The sequence below is a fragment of the Belonocnema kinseyi genome, chromosome 5, assembly GCF_010883055.1.
Source record: "Belonocnema kinseyi isolate 2016_QV_RU_SX_M_011 chromosome 5, B_treatae_v1, whole genome shotgun sequence".
In the NCBI taxonomy this organism is placed as follows: Eukaryota; Metazoa; Arthropoda; class Insecta; order Hymenoptera; family Cynipidae; genus Belonocnema; species Belonocnema kinseyi.
Window position 1 is genome coordinate 123769212 of NC_046661.1, and position 21949 is coordinate 123791160.

At 30.4% G+C, this 21949-nt stretch overlaps 2 protein-coding genes across 3 annotated transcripts in view; one reads left to right on the forward strand and one right to left on the reverse strand.

The window, feature by feature from the left end:
• The window catches only part of LOC117172402 (regulator of G-protein signaling 17), a 58906-nt gene extending 39713 nt beyond the window's left edge, over nt 1–19193 (forward strand). The window contains exon 4 of the mRNA XM_033360293.1: nt 12249–19193. Coding sequence (XP_033216184.1) covers nt 12249–12497 — 249 coding nt within the window. The 3' untranslated portion in view covers nt 12498–19193. The remainder of the gene's footprint in view (nt 1–12248) is intronic.
• Nucleotides 1–21949, reverse strand: part of LOC117172400 (protein charlatan) — a 480082-nt gene that overhangs the window by 95778 nt on the left and 362355 nt on the right. The gene's annotated exons all lie outside the window — the stretch shown is intronic.

The window sequence follows — 21949 nt, forward strand, 5'->3', positions numbered from 1 at the left end:
TATATTTTCTTATCCTTTATCTTTCCTCGGAAATATCTTTTGACCTTTCTTCTCTATACGTCATCCGATCCTTTATCTATTCCTGTCAATATTTTTCGATCTCTGCTAATGTGAATTCCCGTCTATCTTTTTCAATGTCCTCCTGTCTAATTCATCCTATACTACATCTATCAGCGTCTATGCTTTTCTTTATTACAATTAGACAAAATGTCGGAGTGGGCAAAGCGAAAAATAAGTTCTTGGAAAAAAGTTTTTAGTATAATTGGGTTCCTTTGGAGTTACAACTGCAGGCTCCTTTGAAAAAAATTCGTTGTTTTGGGTTCCTCTTTTGTAAATAAATTTCAATGAGGTTTGTAAAACCGATTTTTTATTTAATTCACTCTGTAATTTCTTATTCAACAACACAATTGACATTTATGTATAAACGATCCCATTTTTATATAACTACTTATATTTGTGTACAGCATCACAAAATTAATAAAGTCAATTCTTAAAAACAATATTCAGCAGGTTATAACATTCGAACAATTTTGTTTATTATTATATTAACAAACTAATGAGTGAAAGTACTACCTTAAGATTAAAAATACTTGAAAACTTTATTTTTGAATTTCTTGTTCGTTACATACATAAAAATAATATACAGTTACAATTTTTTTCAAGTCCAAAGTAAATGTTAATATTATAAACATATTTAATATACAAACGAATAATTGATAAATTCATAAACAAATTCATAACTCGACTACTTGTCAAAAAATGGTTGTTATTTTTTTACGAATCGACAGACATTGACTCAAGAAGAAAAAACATATTAGGAAATTTTGCTAGACGTCAGTCGTTTTTCATTATTTAAATCCATTTTATAAACAAATCCACATAATTGTCCATTTTCAACAAATAAATGTAATTTTTTACGGATCGACTGCCAAATATTCCGTAAGGACTTTATTTATTAATAAATAAGGTGCTACATCTTTGTTGCTACATCTAAAGTCACCAAATTGACGAAATCGTGGATTTTTTAGTAAAATTGTTTATAAAAAAAACATTTGCAGTCCATTCATAAAATAACATTAGAAAGGTTTACAACAAAAATTAAACAACAGAGACTCCAAGTATTTTTATTTTTAACTAGCACTTCCACTCATTAATTTGTTAATATAAAAAAAAAAACATTTTTTAAAATAACTTAACCCGCTGAATATTATTTAAGAGAAGTATCTTTAAAAATTCCATGATTTCTTGCATAAATATAAGTATTTGTAAAAAAATCAGATCGCTTATAAACAAAATGTCAAATTTCATGTTAAATAAAAAATTATAAAAAATAAAATAAAAAATGGGTGTTCACAAATCTCTTTCGAATAAATAAAAAGATGTTCCAGAATAACATTCAATTTCCATGTTTTCAAAGAATTGCAATAACCCGGAAAATAATAAATAAATTTTAAAGATATTGATCCCATTTTGAAGTATTTTTATAACCTATTAGGCTGTTCTGAAATATTAATTTTTTTAAATCGTGCTATTTTTATAAATATTACTGAATTTTATGAAATTATTCTTATATTGATTTTTCCAATATTCTTATTAGTAGTTATACATTTGTGAAATTTGGTGACTTTTTTGTACAAAGTTTAAGCTCTAGGGTAGAGCCTAGTAAAAAAATGTTCAAAATACTTTAATAAGTTCGGAATACAATTTGAAAAGTTGGGGACTTACCCTTTAAATTGAGGCCAAGAAACGTAAAAAATGTTTGTTATTTTTAGAGTAATTAACATTTTAAAAAATAAATAAAAAATTGGCTATTTTGTTTACCATACATTTTTATAAAATTAATATTTCTTATTTAACTAGGTTATTAGACATAGGCTTATATTAGCTCTCGTGTTAATATGTGCAAAAAACTTTCAATTTATTATTATATAATGCGCTTATGCAACAGCTGGAAAAATAGGCGTTTCCTTAATTTTCTACAGTTAAATTTCTTTCAAAAACTCTGTTGCCTACGTACTTTTCACATTTTTGCAAAAAAAGATTACAATTCTTAAACTAATGTTTTGAGGAGTAGGGGAAAAGACTTCAATCCAAAATACCTTTTTTAACAATTTCTCAATGTAATAATCGGTATTCAACACTGTTTTCGCATCTTTGTAATATGTTTCATGATAACATTTTTTAAGTTGTCTTGTGATAAATATTAATATTAAAGAAATTTCATTAGAAAAAAGTTATAAATCGTGAAATATTATAATTTTAATGTTCAAGGTGGTTATCGTGAAAAAAAAATCAGGTCTCTGGGAAAAAGTTGTCTACGATTTTAATAACTGAAATACTATTAAAAACCATGTGTTATGAAAGAAAAACATTATGTTACATGAAAAAAGTTTAAAACATACACAAAATGATTATTTTGACAGTAGTTTCTGCAATTGAATTTTTTCGTACTCTAGCTCCTTATAAATTTTTTACAAATAGTTAAATTTCAATCAATCATGGCTTATTTTTGCGGGGAAAAATTCCGTACTACTTTACTCAACAATGGAAATAAGCAATAATTTATTTAAACATTTTGGAAAACTTAGTAGAAAAATTAACAATACAAAATTGAATTTGAAGAAATATTGTAAAAATACATTTTACTTTAAATTTTAAAATGTCTATTTGTAAACAATGTTTTTTATTTGAAATTATTTCATTATCAACATTACTTTATAATAATAAATCATAAAAAAACTGTTTTTTCCAGACATCTGATTTTTGACACAACTACGTCAAATAATTGTTATTCTCGACTACTAGTGCTTGAAAAATTAAAAAACTTAAATTTATTAATGTAATTTTCTACAAATTGAAAAGCACACAAGTGATACAAGTGCATAAAAAAAGTTTAAAGAAATAAAATATTATTTGTTTCGGAACTGAGAAGTGGCAATTAGCAAAATGGGAATTTTTCAAAAGATCGAAAAAACATTCTATAAAATCAAAATCACCCTTTGAAGATCAAACAAAACTGCACTATTTAGAAATAAATAAGAGCATGCTTCCGACATATTAATTTTCTGAACACAAACAACAGTTTGATGTAAAAAAGTTAGTCTGATCCGAGAAAATCGACCAAGAATTCTAAGATTAAAAATTTCGTGAGTTTTAAAAATCAAATCAATAATTCAAAAGAAATTTCAAAATCGCTAAAAAATATTGTATTGAAAAATAAGATTTAAAAAATTATTTTAAGACGATGTGTATTTGATTTTTTAATAATGTTTTAATCAACCAATTTTCGATAAAAGTGGTAGTTTCTCTAGTTCTGCCACTCTTCAAGTATTATTTGCTACACTGTAGTGAAATTAATTATTGTATTTTATCGAACTAAATAAATTAAATTGAAATTAATTTACATACTCTTTAAGAAGATAAACTAATAATGCAAAAGCGCTAATTTTCAATTGAGTAATATTCTCAATGAAATCAGGTCAATTATTTTATCCAATAAAGAACGCTGACACATTGGGAATTAATTTCAATTGCAGAAAAAGCAATGTGGTATTTATAACAAGCACAATAAAAACAAAATATGAAATAAAATCAAGTTGGATATTAAAAATTGTAATAAAATTTTTAATATTAATTATCTTTTTATAAAAAATTAAAATAAAATATTTTAAAATATTAAATATATAAATCTAAATATCATAAAATATTATCTCTGTATAAAAAATAAAATAGATACAATTCTGCATTACAAAATGAATTCTAAAATTCGTTTTGGATTGCATTTTAATCTTTGTTGGGAGATGACCCTGAATCATGATGTTCGATGTGAACTCTTGTGCATCTTGTACCTGTTTTGCCACTCTGCAGGGCTAAATGGAAATTTAATTTCTCATGGATGGGAGTGCTCTGAAGGATAATGCAAGTTTCTCGCGAATCCATTTCTAAGGACTTTATTTCTATTTCCGAACGTGAAATTTATAGGCCATATTCCTTTTAGGTTAAGCGTGACTAATTTAATGAATTAATTAATAATAAAATAATACGTTCCTTCCGCAACACTGCTCCAGCACAGGTAGCTGATCAATCTTTCTAGCAATCAGTCTAGGAGAAGAGCTTTACAAAGTCACCATGTAAAGCTATCCACGCTGGCCCATTAGTATCCAAAATGTTTGGTTTCAAATGTCTCTGACTCCACTCATCTAGTGACACTCTTCACAATGCACTTCGCGTCAACGATTTGTTGCCACACTTTTCTGTCCTGACATACCTCTTTAGCTTCCTTCACGTCCATGCATTTCCTCATACAAGCTCTTCGCTTGCATAATCTTCGACTCAGGGCTCATTCAGACATCCCTACTATTCTTCCCTTGGCCTGTCTCGGGGCACGCTCATTGGTGTAATAGAGGTTTGGCGGGGCCTGGCGCCGCCAGGGTACTTTTTTCGAATGCCTGCCGGCGCCAAGCCACTTTCTTATTACACAGAAAATTTTTCAAGTTATGAGTTATCCATAAATTACGTTGACAGTTTTTGACTTTTTTTATCTTCACCGCTCCCCCGAAAGTAACTTTAAATTCCTAAGATTTTAAGGTCAAATATATTACACCTGCAACAAAATAGTTGAACTAACAACCAAATAAGTAAACTTCCTCATAAAAGATACGAGTTTTCCAAAAAACGGTTAAAGATTTAACCAAATAGTAACTATTTCAATCCAAAAGAAAAAATTTTTAACAACATAACTGAATTTGCGACTAAAATTGATGAGTTTAACAAAATGGTTAAATTTTCGAAAAATGATTAGATTTTTAACAAAATAGTTGAATTCCTTCGCAAATAGTTGAATTTTCAGCACACTAGAATGTATTTTCAATGAAATAGTTTTCAAGACAAAACGACCAATTTTTTAGAAGACAGTTGAATTTTCAAGAAAAAAATTAATTTTCAACTAACAAAGATGATATTTCTACAATGAAAGATGAATTTTCAACAGAAGAGTAAATTTTATAAGCCAAAAAGTCCAATGCTTGAAAAAGAAAACAAAATTAATTTTAAATCAGAAAAAGAATAATTTTTAACAAAAAAGTTAATTTTCAATCAAGAAAGATGTATTATCATTAAGTCAGTTGAATTACCATCCAAAAAGTTGAAATTTCAACGAAATGGTCGAATTTTTAACAAAAAAGATTAGAATTAAATCAAATATTTTAATTTTCAAGAGTAAAAAACAAATTTTTTAGAAGGATGTATTTTTAACAAGATTTTCAGCCAAAAAGACGAACTTTTCACAAACAAGAATAATTTTCTACCCACAAAGACAAGTTTTTACCAAAATCTATAAATTTTCTACCAAATAGTAGAATTTTTAACTTAAACCATATACAGGATAAGGTTTCAACTAAAAATGGAATAATTCAAATTTCAGATAGAATCAAATAATTTTGAATATATAGTTGGATTTTCAAATATAATTATGAATTCTTAATGAAAAAAAATTAATTTGTTTACAAAGTGGTTCAACATGAGTGAAATAATCCACTTATCAACTATAAAAGCTGAATTCTCAACGAAGCATCTACCCGTTGATATTTGAACCAAACTATTTGAATTTTTCACCAAAAAGGATAAATTTTCAACCAAGTAGATTACATTTCTATCAAAGAAGAAAATTTTTAACCATATAATTTCCAATCAAACATGAAACGAATTTTCATTAAAATAGTTCAATTGTCAACCAAAATGATGAACATGTAACTAAAAAAATGAATTTTCAACAAAGTATATGAATTTTTAATTAAAAAAATGACTTTTTAACAATATAATTGCACTTTCTAGAAAATAACTAAATTTTCAACCAAATAATAGAATTTTTAACCAAACTCTAAATGTTATTTATTAAATCTCGTAACGTTATTTTCATTTATAACCCCCCCCCTTGTTAACAACCGTAGTTTTTAGCCCCCCCCCCAACTAGTAAAATTTATGGAAAGAATCGCCAGACCACTTTTTCTTTTAGAACTGCATGACTGGTTACGCTTATATTTACTTTACCTAAATATACTTGTGTTGTCAGTCGTTCTTCTTTCTTTCTGTCAACGTTTTCTCTTTTTTTCTCGTTAATTTTACTCTTATCCTAATGAGTAATGGCTCCTACCCTGTCGATAAGCTTCCTTCCCTCGTTTAGAAGCAAGGCTATCTCTCCATCGATATTTCCGTCAGTAGTAAATAAAAAAGATAAACTACCAAGATAAACGTACTTATCAATTTGTTCCATATATTATTTTATTGCTAGGAAATTTCGGTATTAGGTGCCCCAAAAAGAGTCAATTGAGCAATATTATTTATCTAGGAAGAAGTCATTTTGAGAAATCGCTACTTATCATCATTATATATTCTGAACTTATCTGAAAATATGTGTCATTTTTATCTTACTTTTGATGGAAACTGTTCTTAAAATGATTCAATAATAAATACACCTCTTAACAGTAATATTAATTAAAGAAAATTTGTAATTTATTTTAAAATATAACTGCTGAAAAAAATCGATCTTAGTATTCTCAAATGATTTTTTTATAAATTTACAACTTTCAATATTTTCAAACATCTTCAGAATGAGTAAATCGCCATTGTTATTGTTAATAACAAATTAAACACATAAGCAAGTTTATGTCAGGCAATATTTTGCAGAAATAGAAGATTCGTATTTAGAAATACAGAATGATCAGAATCAAACATCATGAAATACGCGAATAGCATCATGAATGTTAATTTTCTTTATCGCGATTAAAAAAGTAATTTATAATTAATAAATTTCCCGAAGCAGTTTTTATCCGAATTTAATTTCCACCCAATAACTTTTCATTTTGACCCTCCAACCTCTTGCATTGTGTCTGAAAAATGCCCAAAAAATTACAAAATAGAAGTTTTATGTAAACATCATGCTAAAAAGATGGAATTTTTAAAACTATTTCAATATTTATTATTTCTATGCAATAAGTACAATCATTTCCAGGTATTTCCTTACTAATTTTAAATGGTTTGAACAATAATTATTTCATCAAACATTTGTTCCAGTAAATCCTAAAAATGCATTGTTTCTGGAATTAATGATATAATTAAGGAATTTCGAGAGCATTTTATTTTTCTAATATTATTCGGCAATTAATTAATCATTTTCATTTGTTCAAATAACTTTTTTCTACTCTAAACCTTAAAAAGTTACTACGTTCTAGAATAAATAACGCAGTTGATGAATGCTAAGAGTAATATTTCGTGTGAACTTACATGATGTAAATGTTTTTATATAAATTAAAATTGTTTAAACAATTTCAATACATGCTCAATAAAAAAGATTACTCATAATATTCATGAATTATGTCATTAATTTTAGAAAAAATAAGCTTTTACAGACAAAAGGTAAAAAATCGTTTATACAAATAAAAATGGTTTAATTAACTACAAAATATATTTAAAACAAATATTATTCTTCAAATTCATGAACTGTATCATTTACCCCGAAAAATGATAACTTATCACGATTTACAGAATAAAAAAATTGTTTAATTAAGTAATAATAGTGCAAACAATAAAAAATTAATGTTAAAATATTTAAGACTTCTGACTTATCAGATATAAATAATTAAAATTGAAATGTTTTTTTTAATACCATCTTTATTGTGAACTTTACATGAAACCTCTACTTTGAAATTTTTTAAATACATTTTCGACCCAATATAAGGGGATTGGGTGAATCAAAATTTAAATTTATTGAATGAAAATTATTTATTGAACATTCTTTTAAAGGTGAATAAACTTTTATTTGCAAAAAGCTCATAACAAGTACTTCTTTTTTTTTTTCATTTTTTCGCAAACTAAGCTTTTCCTGTTTAAAAACCAAAGTTAATTTCAAACGCTCGGGGTTATGGGTTAATGTTTCCTGATTTTTAAAAATAGAGAATTTTATTGCGAAAAATGAAGAAGTGTTTGAGGGGGAGGGGGTTGATCAGCAAAAATCTAAACTGGAATTTTCGTTCACTTACAAAATAAGATTAAAAACAGCCTTATCTTAAAAAGTGTCTTGAATCTTGAAACTAGACCGGGTGACTGCAGCCCGGCGTACACAACAGCTAGCGCGTTGCATTCTATAGGCGCAAAAACTGAACTTACAATTACAAAAAAGCGGCAAAAAACATTTTTCGAAAAATCACTCTGTTCCGGCGGTATAATTGCACTTAGATTATCTGGTAAAAATATAACAATAAAAAATGCATTTTTGTAGACGCATCATGGACCTGGCGAAACTCAAAGTCTGTTTGAGAGCCTTAAAGACACTTTTCAAGAAAAAGGCTGTTTTTAATCGAATTTTTGTTACTCGACGAACAATTTTGACCGGTACTATAAGTGGAAAAAGTTTTCATTTTAAACCTAAATAATTTTGAATGATTGAACAATTTTAGGAAAAATTTCCACCGAGTTTGCTGAGCAAATATAATCTCCGAATTTGAGAAAATGTATTCAATACACTGTATTACACTGGAACTATGAGGAAAGATATTTTCGGGACAATAGAAGAAGTCATAAAAAAGTATCTATATAAAACCCATCTTGATGAGATGTTCGGGAAATCTGGGTTATATAGGGGAAGGAAGAAGTATATAGATAAAAGGGTGGATACGGAGAAGGGTGGTAATGGGGTCTAAGGGTGAGAGGGTGAACGATATAGACCTATTTCAGTGAAAAAATTAAGGCTTTGAAATTGGAAATATTATTATCAAAATTAAAAAGTGTACTAATACTACAATACAAATGTTCCTGAATGTTTAATTAATCTAGAATTAATCTTTAAATAGAATTAATCTAGAATTAAAAAATTTTAATATTGCAAGTGAAACTAATCCAAAAAAAAGTTCAAAATCACATACCTTTAAAATATAAATCTTGAAATCCTATTAGTACTGTAACACTATATTTTCTAACTTCAAGAATTTTCAATTGTATTCTCCAAAATTGTAGAACTTTGAACTGAAAATCTTTAAAATTGAAAATTTTTATTTAAAAAATTTACAATAAGAGATTATGCAAGTTTTAAATTCACAGTAGTATTGAATTCTGTAAATTTGAAAATTGATCATTCAAAATTTCTTCAATATGGAAGATTCAGTATTAAAAGCTTCAGTTTTGATCTTGAAGATCATCCAAATTGAAGAATTTTTATTTCTTTATCTTTAAAACTAAAGAGTTTTCGATTGTCACTCTGTAAAAATGTAGATGTGTGACTTCTAAATGTTTACAATTAAAAAATGTTGAATCTTTTTATATTTAAAATTGAGAATTACTATTGTTTTCAGTTTTATAACTGAAAATTCTGTTATTTTAAAAAATCACTAATAAAAAAACTTTTGACCTACAAAATCATCAAAATTCAAGAATTTTTATTGATACATATTTGAAACTAAAGAGATTTCAATTGAAAACATTCAAAAGTGCAGAATTTTCAACGCTCTTTTTTCAATGCTCTTTTAACTGGTTACAGCCAGTTTTGAAAAAATCAAAATGTGACCTCTATTTTCGAAAATCAAAAACAAATTGAACTTTTTCTCAAATTTGGACATACTTGATTTAAAAAAAAAAACAATAGTTTTAGTAAAAAAGATGAGTTTTTCCTATGATACAGCCCTATTCCAGGATGATTTTTTTTTGTTCACGAGTTCACTAAACATCCGTATAGAAATTCCCAGTTTATAATATTCCTAGAACGGATGGCCTCTACAGTTTCGCGATATGAGCTGCGGACCGAAAGGGATGATTTTTTTAGTCAACCGCGAACAAACAGCTGGAGGGCCGCACTATCAGTGCGTTAGTTGCATCAGGTTGCGCCATGCTTCCAAAGTAATTAAAAATAATTAATGCAGTCCTGCCCCTTTACGTTTGAGTTCCTCAAAATTAGGATCAAGACCAACGCAAGCCATGTCCGAAATCGTTCTTATATCGAAAGTTGAGTATAATTCATGAGTAACCGAATGCTCTGCCGAAGCTGTGACCGCGCAGCTTTCGCTGCTGCCTTCACGCCCAGGAATCTCATGGAACACCCTCAAGCTAGTTTCTCGCATTAGAGAATATTATACGCTGTTAGAGTAACTGCTCTCTGCATTTACAGGATTAAGACTATCATTGTTAAGTTAAACAAAATTTATAATTCCTGCATTAAGTTAGGCTAAAATTAATTAGGAATATGCTTTGAAAATTACTTCTATTGACTTTATATCTGTTGAATGTATAGGATAGTGATGTTTCTGTATATATCTGGGTGATTTATTTAAATGTGAGAAAGTTTCTTTATTCATTTGTTTCTTTTTCCATTTCGTGTCACATCAGAATGGCACTTCCATGGTAAATTTCATGGTAAAGGTGCGTGAGGTGGCATAGGGGCGAACATAAAGAGACTTGCAGAATTCAGATCGTTCTGGCTTATAATTTCCAAAACATCTCATACTTGACCCTCAAGCTGTACTTCGGTGGAAAAAGATTAACTACAAAGAAATCGAAATTTCCTTCAGCAGCAAGGAAAGTCACACCTCAGCTACCGAGATTTGGAAAGAACGATTTGACGAAGCAGTAACCATCCTGGGTACAATATAAAACCACGCTTTCATTCCTACCTAGGATGAAAAACTTCAAATGAAAATGTTTTCATCCTCTGAGAAGTACGACATCTTTCCAAAAGGCAAACAAAAATATACCGCAGGAGGAACTCGAGAAAGAAACTGCTGAATCGAACAAAGTCGCCAAGAAAGCAGCCAATAAAATAGAGAAATTCTAACGCGATGAGGAGCAGCAATTATGAAAAATTAACTATACATAGCAAGGCAGTAAGGAGCAAAAAATAAAATCTATCAATCTCTAATTTAAATAAATAACCTAGATAAACATAAATATCACTTTCTTACACATTCAATATATAATGCAGGCAATTTAATTTGTTACTTGATTAACAATAAAAGTCTCAACCCTGTAAAGTGTAAATGCAGAGAGCAGATACACTAACGGCATATAATATTATCCTAAGCAAGAAATTAGTTTCAGCTCGTATGGATTCAGTTACTCATTTTCTAATTACTCAAGAACAGAAAAAACTCCATCCTGAAATGATGGTATTGTATAGGAAAAATCAAAGCTTTTCAACTAGGCTATTTAAAACATAAAAAAATGGGTCTCAATTCGAGAAAAAATCAAATCCGTCGAAAACATATCAGGTTAAATTTTGCTATCTGAAAAAGGAAATAAGTTATTTACGTTGGAAGAATAGGCTTCCTAACAAAAGTCTAAAAGTATCGAGATGTGCGTCGCTGATTCACCTGAAGCTTCACAGGGAAAAGTACATGAAAATCCATTAGTTACTTATTTTTTCTTTCTATGTAATGGGCCTTAGTTTCCGAAATATCGCGGTTTGAGCATTCAATAAAGCTCAACTCGCCACTGTAGCCGGTGCTATTATATAGTTGGCGGTACGTTGATAAGCGCACGGTTCAGGGTCCGAGTTCTACAGTCGCGAGTCCAGCATTCAAACCTCGATATCTCGGAAACTAAGATTCATTGGACTGAAAGAAAAAATAGGCATCTAATAGATTTGTATGCACTTTCACCCTATAAAGCTCTAATCGAATCGGCGATGCATATCTCGCGACCTTTCCTTGTAAGTGCCATCCGATGGGACGGCAATTATCCAAGCTGTGAGCTCTTTTACACATCAAAGGACCCAAAAAAATTATGTCCGATCGAGTCTTATCGGATGGCACTAGCAAGAAAGGTCACGATATGTGCGTCGCTGATTCGAATGGAGCTTTATAGTGTGAAAGTGCATAAAAATCCATTAGATGCTAATTTTTTCTTTCCCCCCAATGGGTCTTAGTTTTCGTCTTAGCAGCCGAGCATAAATACTCAAACCACGATAAAAAAACATTGGATCGAAAGAAAAAAAGGCACCTAATAGATTTTTATGCACTTTCACCCTATATTGCTCCAACCGAATCAGCGACGCACATCACGCGAACTTTCATGTTAAGTGTCATCTAATAGGACTGCAATCAGCCAAGCTTTGAGCTCGATCGGACGAATTCATTTTTTGGGTCTTTTGATGTGTAAACGGCTACACTTTGAGATATAAACAAAAAAACTGATAAAACACGTTAATCAATCCTGCGTTACATAAATATATTTACGCAATTGAAACTAATGAAATTTACTAATTTCAGGTGAGCCTGGACTCGCGTGTGCGCGAGATTGTTAACCGGAACATGGCAGATCCAACGCCTCATACGTTCGACGAGGCACAGCTCCAAATCTACACCCTGATGCACCGGGACTCCTATCCTCGTTTTGTCAACAGCGAGATTTTTAGGCGAGTAGCAAGGCTCGGCAGCGGGCCGCCGAGTCCAACAGAAGCCGAACAGGAACACGGGATCGGCACAGGGAAGCTGAAGTCGAAAAAATCGATAACGTAATCTCGCCCGGCCAATATCGGTTCGACCAATCATAGCGCCGGCTACCGATCACTGAAACAAGATCTTCTGAAGCAGGTCTGGAGTTTCGCCCTCCAGGAGAAGATCCTCGTGATCATCGTCACGTCGCGTCGGTTCCGTCGGAGCCGACTCGACAAATAGGTTAACAATGGTCTTCCAAGCGAAGCCACGGGGCCACGAAATAAATAAGACACATTATGAAAACACACCGCGCTGCGACAGTGAATACTATATTTATTAAACAAATAAATAATTCAATAATTACGGACTTGGACTTTAAATAAAAATATAGAAAAGGTAATAATGAGTATGGCGTGTAGGAGAAATGGTGAAAAAATGCGCTGCGGTCGTATGGGGATGCGCGTTGTCACCAGAATTTTTTTGTTTGAAAGGTCGTTCATGCGCGTCTTTTCTTCAAAGACGGTCGCTTGAGTCGACTAAATTGATAAAGTATATCTGATTCGAGTCGACTGAAAATTGAACTGAAATATTCGAACCGATCAGAAACTCAAGGCTGACCAGTACAGGGTCAGCTAAGATAATTTTAGGACAAGAAATTAATTAATGAGCTGATACCAATGATGTAGATACGGGTTTTTGATTCTTATACAACTTGAGATGAGGAACAATTTTTTTGTAATGCATGAAATTTTTCATTACCTTGTTTTAATTTTGTTACAATCTTTAGCCAAGTTTTATTTAATTTGTAAGAATTCCCCTACGTTTCTTGTACCAGAAACAAATTTATTTATTTTACATATTAATTATGATATTAAGAACTCTAGTCAAATCCTATACATTCTGAGGAAAGATTAGAATTAGGAATGGCCAACTTATTCTAGAAAAATAAACAAGTCAGTAAAGGAAATTATTGTTAGAATGACACTATTGTAAACCGATCCTACTTGAAATGTAAAAGATTGTTGCAATTGTAGAATTAATCAAAGGGATTTTCCTAGAAAATTTTCTAGCATATTTCTGTAGTTGTTCTTTAATACTGCAACAATCTTTTGATGGCGTTTTTAATATTGTCATTTTATCTACAATTGTTCTTATTGAGAAATTAAAAACTAGTCGAACGCACAAGAAAGCGACCATCACTAAGGAAGCTATATAAATGATTAAACAAATAACAATAAAAATAGATGCACTAAGTGATCAAATTATATTTGAACATCGAGAAAGGATCTGAATTTTTCAAAATTGGCCGAGAATTCAAGGCAGATCGAGAATATCTCGTTACTTAAAATTACAGTTGAAGTCTGCGAAGCTTGTATTTAAGTATGATAAATAATTAAAGTATATTTGCGATCAAAATGTGTTCGAGCTAATTGATAAGTTATTGGATACGAACCCAAGTACGAATTTAAGCGAACTATAATCTGTATGGTTAGTAGATTCGATCGACCTGCTTTTTCGAACGAAATCAATCATTTGCAGAATTCGGTGGAATTTTACATAAAAAATAATTTCAAAAATCCACAACAGTTCATAACAAATTTTGCAAATGACTGTAAGTAAATTTCTCATTTAGAATGGTTCAAATTTTCCAGAAATTGTCTCCACATTGTTACTTATCGTGAAAAATATAAGTAAAGAACTTAGCAACATATATGCAGTTTTAATTAGGAAAAACATATACATTTTCTTTTTGACTGAATTTATTATTGGAATCCAATTTCTGAATTTAAATCAGATACATTCATACACAAGTGTAATTTTGGTCGCCTATTGTTCAGGCGTCATCGTATCTCAAAAGTGCTAGCAATAAAAATTCGAAACCTTATTTAGCTTTATATTCTATTAGAAAATATTCGCGTAATGTTTCTTTAAGCAAATTTTATTAAATGGATGGACAATTTCACCCTATTTCTATTGATCTGAATTGTCGTTTTACCTAAAAATTTCATTTTGATAAATTACCGTTTGCCTTACATTTTTTTCGAATTGTCAACCATCATAATTTTTGTTTGTCCGCATAACCATTTACTACAATTTACATTTAGCCAAATTATGGCGAATGGTATTTCGGATAATCCAAAATTATGATTATGCCAAACAGTGATTCTGAAAAATTAAAAAGTAGGGTAAATGGTAATTCGGAAAAATAAAGAGTAGGGAAAACGCAATCGGGAAAGGTAAAATGTATTATGAAAAATCGTTATTCCGTCAAATGAATTTCGGTAACATAATTAAGAAAAGTGGATTTTGCGGAATACTGACGAGTCGCAAAATATTCGCTTTGACTGATCTCCAATTGCACAGTATTTTGCACAAACTTAAATTGATTATTTTAATTACTGTATACTTATTTTAACCAGTTTCTGGTAATATTCTAGTTTTCGTTCGACCAAAGAAAAATATTTGATCGATGTTGTACAAATGCGTTGTATATTTCACACGATATAAAACCTTTTCTCTGTGATATTGAATAATGTGAAATAGTCGTAAATCGGTGTGATATTTCTTGTGATTTCCATTACAAGACACAAAACGGTGTGCAAAGTGTGACGATCCCAGATCGCCATCTTTCTTCACTTTTCCAAATATATACCACTTTTCACGTTTTTTCTACTCTTGGTATTATCCACATCATACCGACTGTCCTCGGGTTTCGAAGTGTAGAGTTACTATAATTAAAGAATTTTAAATAAATTTCTTAATTACTTAAAATTTTTTATTATTATTATGTCAATCAAACACTCAGGATTTGAAAACCACTTTAGTGCTGGGCCCATAACCTGTTGCACAATCTACTTCACAAATAACGAATGAATTAGAAATTTAACAAAAAAATTAATTCACATTTCGAAGCCCGGTTTTTAGTAATGCTGTTATTTTTATTATTATTATTACTAAATTATAATAATAAAGTAATACAGACGCGTAAGAACGAGCGGTCGACGCAGCATCCCCTTTTCTGGTATACAAAAAATATACCGAATTACTGCCACGAAAAAAGCGACGTACCAGTGAAAAGCCACAATCCACCAATGACCACACGAGTTTCTAGCATAGCCGAAAATTGAAGGGCGCCATGCAAAACAATCGCATTTTCCTAGGAATGGCCTAAGCCCTATATTTCAAAAAAGTCATTTTTCCGTCGCGACAGCGATGGAGATGCGATCGTTGCTCGTCAAGGTCGCTGGATGGCAAATGGTTGTAAACGAGGCTAATGAAATAAATAAATTAATTAATAATTCCGTGCTCGAAGCAACAGGAATTAGAGGAATTGTGCGAAAACGAGGGAAATTAAGAGAAATTTAAAAAAATTACGAGAAAAATGAAAAATATTGTGTGCTTGGGTGTGTGCTTGCGAGAGAGAGAGAGAGAGAGAGAGATTTCACGTAAAAATAGGCTGCGCTTTCCCGCAGCCATCACGATTTGGCACAGATAAAATAGTACAGTCAGCCACAGTGTTTGGCTACTGCATTTGTAGATATAGATAGGTATTATTATTATGACTTCATAACCCAAAATCGTAAGAAAAATTTATGAGGATATATTATATATTATTATATATAAATGTATCATACACGAATTCAAATCCATGAGTAGAAGGGATGAGCCAATGGCGGATACAGATTTCTGTTACAGACATTTACCGACATCTCGAATAATCGAAGTATCGTATCCGTGCTAAAGGTCGTACGTAACCTTTGGTACCCCATTTTTTATTTTCTAACGATTTTCTTGGTGCTACAGCCATTTTTTTTGTAATTTGCTTATACACTAAGTAACAACATAAACTTTTTTTGGAAATGATTTAAAGGTTTCAAATCCATTTTTTTAAAGTGATGGAAAAAATTTAAAAAATTAAGAGCGTCTATAACTCCATTCAATTAAAAAATTTAATAATTGGGGTGAATTAGTTACACAATATTGTTACAATATACCCTACTAATATGGACTAGATCCGAGTGGAAAAGATCAAATTTAATAAAATACTTGGTATTTAGCACCGACACGAACCGTCAGTGGCGCAAAATGTCGGTAAAAGTCGGTAACAGAAATCTGTCTTCAAAAGTGACTAGTGTATGCTCTGCTTTTTGAAAGCGAAGTAACACACCTACGGGAAAACACGTATTGCATTAAACCCAGCTTCTTATAATAGTTACCTGTATGTTACATAACCAGAAAATATAGCTCTCGTTGGAAGAAAAAAAGTACAATCAGGTCTAAAAAATAATTCGGTACCTAAATTTTGATGTCTTGTAACTCATAATCAAACTTGAATGTTTCTCGCCCTATAAGGTAGTTTTAAAGAGACATCCTTAAACTTTAAAACACAATATAATAGGTGGCGGCCTTCCGGACTTAACCTTAAAAATAATTAGTCAATATAACGGTGTTGGGAGAAGGTACGGTGACAGGTAAAACGTGTAAAAAGTAGTTTCAGACATTTGAAAATTATGATTTTTCAATTAGAATACAAAAAGTAAGCAGTGTCTTAAATGCTCTTTGTCTGACGCTATTGTATCCACTAATGATTGTTAAGGTTAAGCCCGCAGGGCCGCCACCTATTATATTGTATTTTAAAATTCAATTCAAGTTTGACCAAGAGTTACAAGACGTTAAAATAAAGGAACCAAATTAATTTGTAGACCTAACAATTTCATAATATGAAATTGAGATCTCCGCAGTTGCAAAAGCTTAAGCATATTTAAATTTGACTGATTAAAATATAAAAGCTTTCGTATTTAAAACAATCCAACTAAAAAAAATTAAACTCAATCTAGGATAACACTTTCAGGTTGTTTGACATAAATGGTAAATTTCCTTTGAGCACACACCCATGTATACAGAACACAAATACATGTATTGTCCTACATAAGTACAGGGTGCAAATTTCGAGATCGAGCGCGGGGGCATGTTACATATATAAATATAGATTATTTAATAAAATTAATAATAATAATAATGATAATGAATCAAGTGAGAGAGAGCCGAGGGACCACTAAAACCCCTCCTCTCCTGAAAAATCACGTGAGAAAATAATTAAAAGTAAAAGTAAAAAAAAAAACTTTTTTCGACCCTCGAGAACAAGATTGAATTTTGTTATTATTTAAATTTTAAAGATTGCACAAAAACGTTTGGCATTTATGAGATGAAGAAGAATATTTCAAAATGACGACTATGAAAAATTCAATCAGTTTCGTAGCCAGGAAGGAGTTTATTTTCTCCCGATATTAGAACTGCGCGATGTAACATCCGTTATATGCGATTGTGAGATTTGTTATACCTAATTATAAATTTTTTAATTATGTAGTTCATGTTACATTTATGCGATTATACATGTGCGTTAAACATCCAATTTTCTGAGGGTTGTGTAACATCTATGTAACAAAATTGTATAAATGTAACAGTGTCGAATTTTCTGGAATTTTTTCCGTTTACGTATCGACTTTCTTCAGATATTTATTTCAAGGCACATGATTAATCAAATTACGTGAGTCTTAAACTGAATAATATTGCGCATCGTCTCATTATAATTTCATTTAATGCTTTAAATGTATTCATATTCAATGTACACTGACTTTTGTATTACTCTTTTTATCAACGAAGTGGCGAGAAACATTCCTTTTAAGTTTAAGCGCACCGGAACCAGTTACTCACTAATGAAATCCTTTTAGCATTGTTTAACGCACAATTTTTAATTATTATTAAAGCGATTATATTATTTTAAAGCTTCGAATTTGAGTCTTCAGTGATAAATTGTTTAATTCTGATATCCTGGCTACGCTCCTGAATTTGAAGCAGCGTGGTAGAAATGAAGGATGCGATTTCTCACATTAAAAAACTGAAATCGTGTAAAGCAGTTTTGGAACCCTTAAAAAAGGAGTCATCAGTCACATAATACAATATATTATCGTCTTTACGTATTCAGTAATAAACGCACAATTTTTCTCAGGCTTCGATTCCACGCTTTTTTTCTTTCGTTGTTCCTGCTAACAAATCTCAATTTCATTATTCCACACAGAAAATAAAGTTTGTTGATAAAAATATAAAATACACCCATAAATGTGTAATTAACCTGAAAATTCTGTACGCTTTACATAAAAAGCTATGCTGTCACTATTTTATCATTAACATAGACCCTTTTGTCATTAACAGACTTTTTCTCCTGGTCCCCTCAACTTTTCACCATCTTTTTACAAATCATTCAATACAACTTTTAATTTTTAGAACTAATTATCGTTAAGGATATTAAGGATTTTTAAGGATTTAATAAGGATCTATTAGAGCGAAAAGTCCAAAGGATTAGCGCTCAAAAAATAAGGTTACGTGAATTATTATTCGGGAGGAACCTCGTTAAATGTCCTTATATCAGGTTCTCACTCTAGCAAATCGATTTTGGGTTATTGGAAACATTTGCAATCTAGGGACAAATAACGAGATTCTCTTGTGTTATTTGATAAAATATGTGAAGATTATGCTTGCGTTGTTGGGTGTAATACTTTATAATGTGTTTGTTGAACTGGTTGTATTCGTTTGTTCAATTTAAGCTGTATTTATTACCAAATAAAAATTGTTATAGCTTTTTGACAACGTAGTTTTCGAGTGTAATTAGAATGAGAAATTAAATAATAATGAATGTTCAATTATTACGGAGAAAAACGCTAAAATAGTTTGTTTTTTCTACAGTTAAGTTCATTAACGCTGCTAATCCATCTTGAAGCTTCCGCTCTCTAGTATGTAATATTAATTTTTATTGTCTTCACAATATTTAAAAAAAATTAGAAGGTAAGTATATTTTATTCCGATATACATTACAAACTCAGAAGATGTATTTTTCCTAATTATATTATAGTTTTATATCAATTATTACACAATTTTCTTTAAACATAAGTGAAAAGTGCCTTTTATTTTTAAAATGATTGAAAAATGGTTGATAATTTAAAAAATTTATATAGTATGATGAATTCGACTATTAATAAGATAAGTATAGCGATTGAAGATAATATCAAATATAGCACGAACAGCTTAACAGTTTTATAATTACCTAAAAAAAAAACCTGTAGGAAAAGCTTTTTTTCTTTTTTCATTTTTCTTTCCCTTTTCAACTATCTAAAAACTACATCCTGTTCAAATATGATATTTGTGTCATAAAATTCAAATTGAACGATGAGTTCTGGATGAAAAAATGCACAGTACTAACTATGTATATGTACTTGCATATTAGGGCTAAATGATAATGTTCAAATTAATCAAATTATTTTACCTGAACAAAAAAACTTGTAGCTTCGCATTCGAAAGAAGTGAATAAAAATTTGTTGAATTCATTCAATATATTCCGTTCGGTTTTTCAATTAAACTTAAAGTTCCTTGAATTTTATATAATTCTTATCCCCTCATTATCGTTGATTTTTAAACAGATAAGTCGATTCTTTTGAAAAGTATTAGATTTATGGAATTTTTTATGTTTCGGGATATTTTAAGTGTCGAGACCCAGTTATCATTTTTTGCCTGAATCTTAAAAAATTAAGAAACTTTTTTCCCAGTTAAATAACACAATGTGAGGAGATGAGACTTTAAAATATTTAAAAGAAGTGACAAAATTTAAATTGTTCTGCTTCATAATGAGTACATTTCAATTATATGGAACTGAACGACTTCCAAAGTACTGTAATAATATTTAATGTTTATTTATGAACAAATAATAAATAAATTTCAAGAAAAAGAATTTTTCAAATTGGTGGCATTCCATTTTTTCGGAATGTAGTATTTTTATCCATGTGTTAATTATTTAAAAATTAATTTAAACAAATAGGCTCTCAGTAACTAGTGCAAAGAAAATCTACATACAATATGATCCATGTAAAAATATTTGAAGAATATTTCAAATATCTGGTTCTATTTCAGAAAAATATGTCCACAATAAAGAGATGGATTTACGAAACATACCAATAAATTGTTCAAATCATTAGGTTTGTTAATTCTACTACGTAAATCAAAAATGGACCCAAACTTAAAAAGTTAGAAAAAACCGCAACTTTCTGGTATCGATATAGGAGAAGAGAATTATAAACAATAAAAACAGGTACTTTCCAGCGTTAATCTAATTGAGTGAATTATTAATCTAATTAAATATATTGTTACCTAACTCCAATTGAGATGGCTTAAACAATTTGTTTAAACAAATTATTTCTGTTAAATTTAGTTTGGTTATTTCTTTGACCTAACTAAAGAGTTAAATAAGTTCAAAAATTCATATTAAAAAAACGCAGAAAAATTATAATTATCACCAACAACTCGCAGAACCCAATTTCTCACTTTTGAGGTCTTTCAGAACCCCATAAAACAGACTTTTGGGATGATATTTAAAAATCAATTATTTATCTGCATTCTATAGCTAATTGTGAAGAGAACTGTTGAGGTTCTGCTGGATTCACCTAATATGGACGATTCTGAAAAAAATTAAGTTTCTTTTCTTATGGGAAATACGTATTAAACTTTATATAAAACTTTGTCTTACCGCATTTTTTGTGTAAATTCAAACAAATTTGGGGGCAGTATTCATGAAAATTCGTGTAAGAAATAATTTGGACCCCCCCCCCCCCCCCCCCCCCCCCCGGTAGAAATACACCACCGGCCCAGTACTGGCCCAGTACAGCCTGCCGGAGTTCCAGTACTGGCTGGTTGTACTGTGCCAGTACTGGCTTGTAACGCTTGGCGGTACTGTCCTGTCAGTACTGGCGCAGTAATGACTGTCAGTACTGAGGCAGTACTGGCAAACCGCTGGCGTACGAAAATGCCGGAGTTAATTTTAAAAATGATACAAAATTATTAAATTGTTTTAAAGACCATCCATTCATCATCAGACGACTGCATTTCGTTCGAATATTATTTATAATTACAAAAATATAATTTTCAAACTACTTGTTTAATTTTAACGTCCACTATTTCTATAATCTAAAGTTATAACAAAAAAGGTATTTAAAAAATAAATAGTAATTGACTGCGAGTATTTTGTCAACACATGTTAATGGCAATGCTTAGAATGAATACATATATTACATTTTTAAACATTATATTACAAATAAAATTTCTAACGCTAAGGGGGACCCGAACCTACATATCTATACCTAAATCTATCGCCTAGCAGTCGGGAGTGCCATCCACTGCGCTAAACCGACAAGTTAAAACTTGGTGAAAAAGCCATCCTCATAAGCTACAGTTCAGAAAAGTTAAAATACCCAATTTTGAGCTCTATTTTTCTAATTATTTATTATTATGCGACGTTATGTAAATGTAAAATACGAGGGTAGTTCAATAAGTCCTTAGAATGACCAACAGATGGCGCGCGAATCGCTCCAAATCATCTGTTTTCCGTCAGCACCACTCCCGACAAGATATATGGTGCAGTCACAGTCCACATCTTCTGAGTTTACGTGTTTTTATAACCAATTGAAAAAAAAAAATTGTTCGTTAAG